Raw genomic sequence first — 11589 nt, 5'->3', positions numbered from 1 at the left:
AATTACAACAGCAGTCTCCTCAAGGCACTTTATAATGTAAGGTTAAGACCCAACAATCAATTGACCCCTTAGGGCAAGCACTTGGCAGCAGTGGGAAGGAAAAACTCCCTTTTAACAGGAAGTAAACTCTGGCAGAACCCAGACTCAGGTTTTGCCAGAACCGGAATGCCGGAGTCTGCTGTGACTAGTTGGGGTGAAGGGATCCCAGCACATCCCAATCCTCTGCATGTCCTCCTTCACCACATCCATGAAATTAGAAGAAAAAAGAAACCCTTCTTATCCAGTCTTTAAGTCTGACGTCATTAGCCATGTCTGGGCCCAAACTCCGCTGCAGGTCCCTAAGTCAAACGAACACTGCAGCATTACTGAGTTGAAAAACTGTCTAAATTCTTTCATCTGTAATAAAATTATGAGTGTGGCTGCTTTACCAGGTGTAACAATTAAGTTTAACATCCAGGCATCCATGAAAACAGAATTTATGAAGTTTAACTGAGTTAGACGTTAGCAGGGAGTCAGCTCGCTAGCTTCCATCTAAATATAATATACCATGTTCTGACTGAGAGATTTCTGAAACAAATTAAAACGTACAGCTCTGCTATCACTTCCAACATAAATGAAGATGGGAAAGTAAACAGCAGTGACGTTTGTAGGGTTACTGAAGTTGGGCTAGCTGGTATATAATGATGTGCTACGTGATCACAGCTATGTAGCACAATATAAACAGTGAAGCTGGACGATGAACGCTATCGAACAGAGGGATTTTTTCCACTCGATTAAAGTTAACGTGAGGGTTCCCGATGGTTAGTGACAAATGCAATCGCATGGCAGGATGCTGTAAACAAACCAAACATCAGTCAGGAGTACAAGTGAGATAATCCATCCACAATACGAGGTTAGTCATTGATATACTGCTGCATGGGCTGGGCTGTAGTTACATTGTACGGGTTTAAAAACTGAGCTTTAAAATGATTAGCGGTAATAAAAACTGAGAGAAGCCTACACTGTAAGACCGAATAGTAATAGTTTGATAAATGAAATGAGTTGCAACTACTTAAAACCCCGTTATAAGTTCATACACCTTTATTTCTTTGAGTAGTTTGAACAAGTTTGTTTTTTCAAGTTATCAGTACTTGAATATGTTGATTAGTTTCAGACATTGCCCTCGAATAATTTGAGTCGACACTGACGTCACGTACGTGCCTACGCACGTGCCTACGAACGTACGTGCGCCACCTGTTCTTCATGAGGAGCTGGGAACCATCTTGGAATCATCGCTTCGAGTCCGAATGCCCGCTCATTACTCCGAAAGAAAGCTGTGGAACGTTAATTTCCGAAAAGAAATAAAATCACTTGGGAAGGTTTTTTGCCGCATTGCCTTTGACGCTGGATAAAGGAGGACGTGCTGTGGTATGTTACAGACCTTTGAACTGGAACAGCTAACGCTCTGCACTTGGCTAGCTGCATTTACCGCCTTTGCAGCAATTTTGTCTTTGTGAGCGCTTTTGTGGTAAGTTTTATTTTTTCTGAAACCTTATTTCTCCTTTGTAATACGAATTTTTATCGTCATAAATGTTGAATTGTAGCAGGCATTTAAGAATTGCTTTTTTTTTTTTTTTTTTTTTTATAAATCCATGCCACCTAATGTAAAAATAGGGTTCCAGTGTATGGTCTTGGTGGCATTGGCCCCAAAGTGTGTTTTGCATGAATTGTGCTAATAAGCTCACATTTAGTATAACACATTATTAGTCCCAGCAGAGGCGAGCACTAAAGCTAAGCCCTGCACACATTTCTAATCTCTTACTACTGTAAAATAAGTCTTTAGCAGGCGTTTCTAGAGTGCTAAACAGATTTGTAGTTTATAAACTGCCTTGTGGATAAATTGTTGAGTCTTTGTGGCACTGCTGCGCTGCTTAGCTAACTCATTTGCCAACTGGTGGAACTTGAAAGCTATGTTTAGTTCTCTGGAATTGTACATATTAAAACTGGGGCATCAATATTGTAGGCACAGGATGATATAAGCAGTGATCAATCATCATATAATTAGGCAGTAGAACTTGGTTTGGGTTGCAAATAGTTCTGTATACAAGTAGGAATGTTGAATCTTCTGAACTATTAAGTTGTTGTGCCTGGTCTATTTCAGGTTAACTTGAGGGTGAACCCATCAATAATACATTTACCAAACAGTTTTTTTCTCTAATTTTATTCTCAACCCCAGTGTACATTAGAAGGACTTTTTGAGTTTATTTTTGATGTTATATTGAAATAAGGTGAAATTCCTGTGTTATTATTAGTTAAGGGTTAGTTGAGTTCTGGCCTAGTTATGTTTCATCTGTCACCTTGGTTATGTGTCTTATCTGTTCTCTGTACGGTCGTCTTCTGTGTTTTACTTTTATGTCCATGCCCTCATTTCCCTAATCTGTTTCCTTGAGTCTCCCCATGTATTTATGCGCGTTCCATGTTCTATTTGTCAAGCTCGTGTTGTCTTGACTGCATCCCTTTCTTGTTTCTGTTTTACTGTGAAGAGTCTGGTGTTCCATGTTCAGTTTGTTTTGTTGTACTTACCCTGTGGCATTCAGGTTCATTTGTGTCAGCTGTGTTTCCCCGGTGTTTCCACTTCCCTCTTTTCCTTTCTATGTATTTAAGTCCTCTGTCTTCGTCTGTTCAGTGTCTATTTATCTTCATGTCAAAGTCACAGAATTTTTGCTACTGCTCATGCTCATGTTTAGACTTTTTTCACTTTTATGTTTGCATGTCCCTGTTAAGTTTCATGTTCTTGTCTCTCGTTATTGTTTTCAATGTTAGTTTAGGTTTTCCGCAGTTAAGGTTTTAGTTTAGTTTCACCCTTGTTTCGCCTTGCCTTGCTTTTATGTTTTTGGACATCACCCTGAAATAAACAGCTTAGGTTTTTTTTGTTTGTTTGTTTTTTTGACGAGTCAGTTCTGTCTCACCTTCGTCTGCTTTTGTGTCCGCTCCATAAACACACCAGCGATCCCTGCATTACATTTTCCTTGTTGTTCCAGTTTTAATATGATGTTTGTAACTCTTTGTCTAGTTTGCATATCTATGTGATGGTATTAGCAAATGTTTAAAAAGTGGTTGTTGTTAGACCACCTGTATGTATACAGTGTTTGATAACTGATTATGTAAAAAAAGTGACAAAGCGCTGGACAATAACATATTATACCTATTTCTTTCTCTTTTCAGGTTAAGGCTGAAACTCCTTGCTGGTGTAGAAAGATACTATTTTGGTATGTTGATTGCTAAAAATAAGGAAAAAAAACATTGATAGCACTTCCACAGTTACTTTAAAAAAGTAAAAAAAAATCATACAATGGTGTTCAAGTGCAAACTTTGTAATCTTATCTTTGGAAAACAGATAAAGGTGCTTGAGCACTATCGGTTACATCATAGGAATGTTTCCTCAGTCAGTCCTTTGCCATGTCCATATGATTGCTGTATCTGTACATTTCAGTCACTGAATGCTTTGAAAATCCATTTAACACGGATACATTCTCAGAAAGTTGTGCAAAGTAGAGATCAAAGTGCAGTATTTCTTTGCCCTCTTTGTGGTTGTAGCCAACCATTCAATGATAAAAATGTCCTTAGTCACTTAAGGACACATCTAAAACAGCATGAGACATTGGATTGCCCTTTCAAAAATTGTCACTACCGTACTAATGTGTATTCTTCCTTCAATACCCATAGAAGTAGGTGTCATCCTGATAGTGATATTTCAGCCTTTAAGTGTGAGATTATCCTTAAAGAAACTGCTAACCATCCTTTACAGAGTAATGTTGAATTTGAGAATGCTGGTCCCTCAAACTATGACTATGAACTTGGAAGTCCTTCCTCTAATCCTTCTGAGTCCACACATGACACTGAGGAACTGCAAAATCTGTTAAAAAACAACTTGTCTTCCCTCTTCTTAAAAATGTACAGTGTTCTTCATGTGTCAGAGAGAGCAATACAGAACATCATTGACGACTTGTTGCAGATATTCTCACTGTCCAAACCTCTTGTGAGAGACTCTATTACCAACATTCTGCACCAGCATAGTCAGCCAGTGAGTGAAGTCGTACTGAATGAGTTGGTGGAAGCTGTTATGAACACAAATGTTTTTGTTAATGCAGCTACAGCAGGTGCAGAGTTATCCACTGCTAAGCGGAGGAAAACCTTTGTGAGGAGCCATTACCCTCTAGTAATGCCTGTCCAGTACTCTCTAGGTTCTAGTGGTCCCACAGTAGTATATGTCCCAGTATTGCAGATGCTCCAGAGTATGTTCAAAAATACTGATATTCTTGATAAAATCAAAGAAACTAAACAATCACCACCTGGGGTGTACATGTCCTATACAGATGGGACATATTTCAAAGAGAACCAGTTTCTGTCAGCAGCCGGAGAGCTGAGGTTGTCACTGATTTTGTATGTGGATGACATTGAGCTAGCCAATCCTTTAGGCACAGCTAGAAAGATCCACAAACTTACTGCAGTTTATTGGTTACTTGCCAATCTACCAAGTCAGTACAGGTCAAGCCTACATGTTATACAACTAGCTTTGCTGTGCAAAGTTTCTGACCTGCAGAAGCATGGTTATGAAAATGTTCTTTCCCCTTTGTTGAAAGATTTGCAAACTCTGGAGCAGGAGGGCCTCTTCATAGAAAATCTTGGTGAATGCATCAAGGGTTCTGTGCTCTTTGTGGCAGCTGATAATTTAGCTGCTCATGGTCTTGCGGGCTTTGTCCAGTCTTTCAGAGCACATCATTTTTGCAGATTCTGCTGTTGCACTGCAAATCAGATGCAGACCACTGAAGTTTCTGAAGGTGAATTCACCATGAGAACAACAGAGTGTCACGATCTTCTTGTGGAAAAAACTGTACAAGAAGATAATTTAAACCATGTCGGTGTAAAAGATGATTGTCCCCTCAGAAAAGCACTGCAGCACTTTCATCCCATCACTGGTTTCCCACCAGACATACTGCATGATCTTTTTGAAGGGATTGTGCCTGTGGAGTTGGCGCTGTGCATTGGAGAACTTATTCGGCGAAAATATTTTTCTTTGGAATATCTAAATACAAAAATCCGCACATTTCCATACCAGCACTCAGACAGACTTGATAAACCCCAACCGATTCCCAAGAATTTTGCATCTAAGCTAAGCATTGGGGGAAACGGGCATGAAAACTCCACCTTGTTGAGATTAATACCACTTATGGTGGGAAGTAAAGTCCCTGAGCAAGATGAAGTATGGGCTACAATGATGGATCTCAAAGAAGTTGTACAGCTTGTATTGTCTCCATCTTTCACAGAAGAATCTATTCAGTACCTGCAAACCAAAATAAAGGAGCACAGACAAGGCCTTAAAACAGTGTTTCCTGATTTTAAGCTCAAACCCAAGCATCACTACATTGAGCATTATCCCGAGCTAACAAAGCACTTCGGTCCTTTGATTAACCTGTGGACCATGAGATTTGAGGGAAAACATCGTTTTTTCAAAGGAGTTATTCAGGATACAAAGAACTTCAAGAATGTTTTGAAAACACTTGCAACCAGGCATCAGCATATGATGGCATATCACCTCAATGCACCCTTGTTTTTCAAACCGCAAGCGCAAGCTTCAAGTGTCACCTGTGTCCAAGTTGCAACTTTGCCTGAAGTAGCACAAGATTTTATCAAGACTAAGACAGGCAGCCAAAACATATACACCACTCATAAAGTGTCCCTAAATGGAACGGAGTATGCAAATGGAATGTTTGTCTCTGCAGGCCAGACTGGAGGACTTCCAACATTCAGCAGGATTGAATATCTTCTGCTTGTAAACAATTCCATTTCCTTGTTTTGCAGGAATTACGAATGCTGGTACATTGAGCATTTGAGGTTGAGTTTGAGTTTGAGCTGACATTAACAGACAGTTTTTCGGTGTATCAGCTGCCGGAGCTAAATGATACAGTAAGTCTGACAGCATATACTGTTGATGGACATCTGTTATTGACACAAAAAAGATTCATTCTGATCAGAGACTTGCGAGATTAATATTGCTTTTGGAATAAGCCACATGTAGCCAAGTAGATCAGGGTGAAAAAAAGAACAACTACTACTCCTTTTCTTTTCCTTTCTAGGAAATGTCTGCTCAAGCCCTACTACTTCATGTTCATGTCTCAAAAGAAATTGTGAGAAAACTGACTTTATCCTCACGTCCAGAATCTGTGGATCAGCTAAAAGACATTATAAAAGAAAAGTTCGAACTTGACTATGACTTTAGCTTATTATACGAAGACCCAGACTTTGACAGGCAGCTTTGTTCACTTCTAGATATTGAGGAGCTTCCACAGAAAGCTGTTGTAAAAGTTGTTAGACCAGAGAGTGATGATAGTTCAGTAGCATCAGATGACACAATAATACTACCCCATGCCATGACTCCAGACAGGGTTGAAAGATGGCCTCAGGATTTCCCAATTCCTACATTTTCCTATGAGGTAGAACTCATACTTGGTGAGGGTGATGTTGCTTATGAGAGAACAGGAAAGGCTCTCAAGTTGTCTAGGGGACAAAAGCATGACATTCTTGAAACTCTTGCAGCTAAAATGCATAGTTTCAAAGCATATCCCAGTGATCGGGACATATCAGTGGTAGCTGAAGCTCTTGTCACTAAGCATCCGTGTCTGAAGGAGCCTGGATCACAGACAGGCTGGTATGGGTGGAAAAATAGCCTAAAGTTTAAGATGGGGAACTATCGTGCTAAATTGAGTCAGGCTGGATTTCAAGAGGTAGCTGTGAATTCTGGAAGGAGAAGTAGAAATCACCCAGACAAGCAGTCACCACACACTGACATTAAAAGACCTAAAAAGGCAGAAGTAAATTTTCTGCCGAATTTCCCAATGGGTGAAGATGCTGTTAGCCTTGAGCAGCTAAGACTACAGATTGTGGATGAAGTCAAGAAAAGTGAAAAGAATCACATCCTGATTACAAAGCTGATGCATACCACATTTGCCTTGCGACGCAAAGAGATCATCAGTGATGACCTACCAGTAGGTGACATCCTGGATCGCTGGCCTGCTCTGAAATTGGAATCTCAGGTAAGGTTTCCTTAGATGATGCATATAACAAGATGTATATTATATTGATTTCTGTTATGTGGCCTGTCTGAATTAATAGAAATTAGGCCATGGTAGTGTAAGGATTTTGATGTATTTTGCAAAGATTTATAGACTAATCGTAACTTGTAACTTTTGTGTGTTCAGATCTATGCAGAATTCCACAGAATTACAAACCTCACCCTGAAGAACCACTTTTATGCTGTGTTGGACCAACATGCTCCCCGGCTCCAGAGCTTATTCCGAAAGAAAGCTGCTCGCACAGGGAAAGTGTCTGATGTTCTGTCTCAGCTCTTCCGAACCTATGATCTCCAGGTAAGTGGGGTTTTGTCTTTTTTTTTTTTCTTTTTTTTTTTTAATTTATTTAATTTGATCCATTTTAACTGCCATTCTTGACTAGGTAAGCCAATAATTAAAAAAAAATGTTCTTGTGATGTAGGAACAAGTTGATATTCATGCCCGACGTGCTGTTGTGCTTCATGCCCTCCCTGCCTATTTGCACGAAGACACCTCTACCTTCATCAAAACGTGGGATGTAAGTTTGTGAACAGTATCCAAGTATCAACCTTGTTTAGATTTCACAAAACATTATGACACTTTGACAGTGTGAGAAGTATTTCCATCCTTTGGGTCTGTCTACAACAGTGTCCATGTCACATAATGGGGAAACACCACATATTCTTAATGTGTATAGAGTAGACCCTTACCCTTCTATAATGTTCCTAGCCCAACCATACATCACTGTACATTTTTTTTTTTTTTTTAATAATAGAACTCCCATTGACTTTCTGTAGTTATTGCCATGAAGAGGTATGACTTTGCTTTATGAGTACTAGTTGTCATTTTTATTTTTGGCGTGTGTTTTGGCTTTTGTTGTTCAAACACTTGATTTCTAAGATGGGGATAATCCAGTACTTGTATAGTGACTTGTATAGATGAGACTAAGGCTACGTTCACACTGCAGGCGAAAGCGCATCAAATCTGATTTTTTTTGACCCTATGTGACCTGTATCCGATCATGGTGTGACAGTGTGAACGGCACAAATCCGATATTTTCAAATCCGATCTGGGTCACTTTTGTATGTGGTACTGAATCCGATACATATCCGATGTTTTAGAAAGAGACAGCTGTGTGAATGGTCATGTTGCATTAAATCCGTCTTTTACGTCACTGACACAAGACAGACGCCAATTATTAGCTCCGGAGAAGCGGACGAGAAGACATCGCGAACGCTTTCTGGCCATCCAGTGTAGATGTTAGTGAAACTGGGAAGACAACGTTGGAGAAACGTGAACATTTTATTTGTACTGTATAATCTGCAGATTCTGACAGAAACTATCCTTTGAAGCAGCGCTCCTCTAAAACAGCAATAAGGATCATTATTTTGTTATTTACATTATTATGTAAATAACAAAATAACTTAAAGCAAAAATTGGGAAACGTAAAGTCCGAAGTCTTTATATTAAGGGCCATCAGTCAAACAATACTGTTTGCTCTGCGTCTAAACAGAGCGCGTTGTGTGTGACATACTTTTGCGCATGCGGCCGCTTTGAGCGTTCACACTAGAGCGCGTTTGCTGTCGTGTTTTATTTGTAGTGTGAACAAGCAGACAAAAAAATCAGATTTGACCAAAAAATCGGAATTGAGCATTAAGACCTGCAGTGTGAACGTAGCCTAAGAGAAATAGGAATGCACTAACATGTAGTAATTTTGTTTTCTGTAGATGATGCATTCTGATGAACCAGATATCAGTGAAGTGCCACTTGGACTCCTCCTGATCAGAGCCAATTCCAGCGATGCAACATTCTTCTGCCCTGAGAAGATTGCAGTTTTGGTCGAGGGTAACATGATCATTGATTTCCCCACCCTGGCTGATGCATTTCTAGTAATATTTGGACTGACTTACGCCCTGCATCTAAGCTACCCAAAATGTTTGGCCAACACATTTGACTTTATTCAGAAAGTGTTGATGGGTCTGGAGGATGGGAAGTTGAAGCCCAAAGTGCTGAGTCTCAAAAATGATCTTTTGGCAGCAGAATAATGTCCAGGGTTCCTACACAGCCCTCAAGTACCTGTTAAAGCAAGTAACTCAGTTTATCATTTTTCCAAGTCTGGATAAGTTTAAAAAAAGAGAATAGAAGCGAGAAAATGTTAGCATTTGCATACTCATTTCATACTCGATTATCTAAAAGCCAAACATCCAAAATAAAAGGGGAAGGTGATAAGGAGTTTTACCAGACTTTGTTTTATGTTTCTAAAGAAGGATTTATCTATTTAAGGTTTTATTGGTCTGCTGTTGACAGCATGATTGCACTCTAAAGATGTGTATATTGGTTTAGTAATAACCCTTTGCTGTTTTTGTAATAACAGTATTGGCATATTAAAAGGTTCCCAATAATATTCCAGTGTATTAGCTGCACTGTAATTTACTTTCATTCAGTTTCCCCACCTGGCAATGCAGGATTTTCTGTGTGTTTTTTCATTTCCTGTGTTTTTGTTTTTTTGTTTTTTTAACAAAAATGCCATACTCAACTGTTAATGGCATCTAAATCCTGTTGTATTCAGATTTCACATGTTGTGAAAGTCTTTATTTCTAATATTGTAAGCTTGTGCCTAAACTTGACATTTCTGAAATTATTCCCAATAATATTTGGTGAATTTGTCTTTGGGATATCCCGAGATTTTCTTTTCTTTTCTGAACATACATGCAAGGAAATTTAATTTGTCATTTATTACTGTACTGCATTTGTCATACCGAAAGAGGATCTCAGCTCTATCCCCTTACTACACACAAGCATTTTTGGTTCTCTGAAAAAAGGCAAATGTTAAGACATCGTATCTTAACAAGTTAATGTTACTCAATAAATTTGTAAGTTAAATTTATGTTGTCGGTCTTGTTTGTCATGTTTTTACAAGTGTAGTTGCTTATTTCTAGCACATTTTTTTTTATTTTTTTATTTTTTTTATATCCAATTCAAAACACATTAAATTTGGCTACTACAGGAGTTTGGGTGTATTTTAAAGTTTTGAGTATCATTAGCTTAAAATGGTTAACATTTGAAAACTAAATATTAATTCCTTAAATTTACTTGATTTAGATTTGTACTTGAAACTCAAAATATTAAGTAGAGAGTACCAAACCAAGAATGTGGATATAACATGAAAACATTTATCATTGGTACTTAAAAATATTTATCTAAAGCTAATAAATAAAGTGTGTTTAATTAACTTTCATCTTTGAGTTTTAGTTACTTAAAATATTTTATGTAATCAGTTTCACCAAAAGTTTTGAGTTAAATTAACTTATTGGGTTTTACAGTGTACAGTGATTATTGCCTTGTTGAGATAAAATAGAACAAGATACAAAGCACAAAAACATGTAAAAAAACACAACAGCCTTATTAAATTCAGAGTACTTCGGGCCCGGAAGCAGGATTCATCACATCATCACTTAAAGACCGGATTGTTTTCATGTTGGGCTTTTATTGTGAAATATTTGCAGGCGTTGGGGTTACTTTTAGAAGTGCCTGTAAAAAGCTGTGAGTTGCTGTGTCGACCACACACCCCTCCATTATCCGAGGCCCGGTGGTTTTTATTTGAGGAAATGTGCTAATTGTATTTTTCTCTTTCTTTTTTAATTATGCTGCATAATCTAATGACATGTTGCTTTTTTCATCCTTTTACTGTGTCGGCCGTTTGCGTCTGGCACTTCCGTCAAGAAGTTGTGGTGTAAGTGTGAAATGACTTTACAGGTACAGCCTTAATATTCAAAAACTGTATTTGGAACATTTCTGTTGGCTGAGGCGGGACAATAGGCCTCAGTGTCAGCCGGTATGTACGTACACAGTCACACCTTTGTAGGTAAACAGATTCACACAGCTCTGAATCCGACACCCTGGGACAACCTCAGCAGCTGGATCAATCAAACCTAAACTCTTTCTCTTTTCTCTGCTTGCCTCTTATTAATGTGATGACATTTCTCTGGCAGCTCCATGCAGCTGATAAACCCTGACGTGTGTGTGTGTGTGTGTTTAGTGGTGGGTGTGGGTGTATTCACAATCAGGAAAAAAGCAGAACAGCAGACAGGAAGTCCACCCATGCAAATATGACTGTGCTGATAAGCAAATGTGGGAAATGAGGAGAGATTTGTTTCACAATAATCTGTTAGACTGACACAATGACTTCAGGGTGGGAGGGGCCAAGGAGTGGCACACTTCACTGCTCAGCGTTCCTGTTCCTGCTCGTCTTTGCTGTTCTTACTTCTCTTTTTCCTCTTTTCTTCTCCTCTTGTTTCCAAATTTCTTTTCACCCCCCTCTGTCTTATTCTCCCTTCTACTCTTGTTTCCTTTCCTTTTTTCTCCAATCCATCCATCTTCCCTTTTCCTTTTCATCTTTTTACTTTTCTTGTTTCCCTTTCTCTTCTTCGGTTTCCTCTTCTTGACTTTACCATGCTTCCTCTCTCATTATTGTTTCTTATTCAACTTTCACTTGTTTTCC

The 11589-nt window shown here is 38.8% G+C and overlaps 1 protein-coding gene across 3 annotated transcripts; it reads left to right on the top strand.

Moving 5' to 3' along the window:
- Nucleotides 1-988: 988 nt before the first annotated feature.
- LOC146502187 (sterile alpha motif domain-containing protein 3-like) lies at nt 989-10020 on the top strand. 3 transcript variants are annotated; one of them, XM_085134395.1, is made up of 6 exons: nt 989-1507; nt 3205-3248; nt 5842-7073; nt 7239-7406; nt 7531-7626; nt 8816-10020. In XM_085134395.1, exons 3-6 carry the CDS (start codon nt 6120-6122, stop codon nt 9131-9133), a joined length of 1536 nt encoding a protein of 511 aa, XP_084990521.1. In that variant the 5' UTR covers nt 989-1507; nt 3205-3248; nt 5842-6119; the 3' UTR covers nt 9134-10020. The 3 variants fall into 3 exon arrangements, with proteins under 3 accessions (XP_084990521.1, XP_084990523.1, XP_084990522.1); XM_085134397.1 differs by lacking the exon at nt 989-1507 and having other exon boundaries at nt 1638-3248; XM_085134396.1 differs by lacking the exon at nt 989-1507 and having other exon boundaries at nt 1638-5946; nt 6117-7073.
- The last annotated feature ends 1569 nt before the right edge of the window (nt 10021-11589 follow it).

Source organism: Neolamprologus multifasciatus, chromosome 15 (genome assembly GCF_963576455.1).
Source record: "Neolamprologus multifasciatus chromosome 15, fNeoMul1.2, whole genome shotgun sequence".
Taxonomy (NCBI): domain Eukaryota; kingdom Metazoa; phylum Chordata; class Actinopteri; order Cichliformes; family Cichlidae; genus Neolamprologus; species Neolamprologus multifasciatus.
This window is presented reverse-complemented; position numbering and strand designations above follow the sequence as displayed.

Excerpts from the sequence above, each read along its gene's own strand:
- LOC146502187 (XM_085134395.1), top strand. The coding sequence starts at position 6,120 with ATGTCTGCTCAAGCCCTACTACTTCATGTTCATGTCTCAAAAGAAATT. Across the intron at positions 7,074-7,238 it reads CTCTGAAATTGGAATCTCAG|ATCTATGCAGAATTCCACAG; the intron begins GTAAGGTTTCCT and ends TTGTGTGTTCAG. Across the intron at positions 7,627-8,815 it reads CCTTCATCAAAACGTGGGAT|ATGATGCATTCTGATGAACC; the intron begins GTAAGTTTGTGA and ends TGTTTTCTGTAG.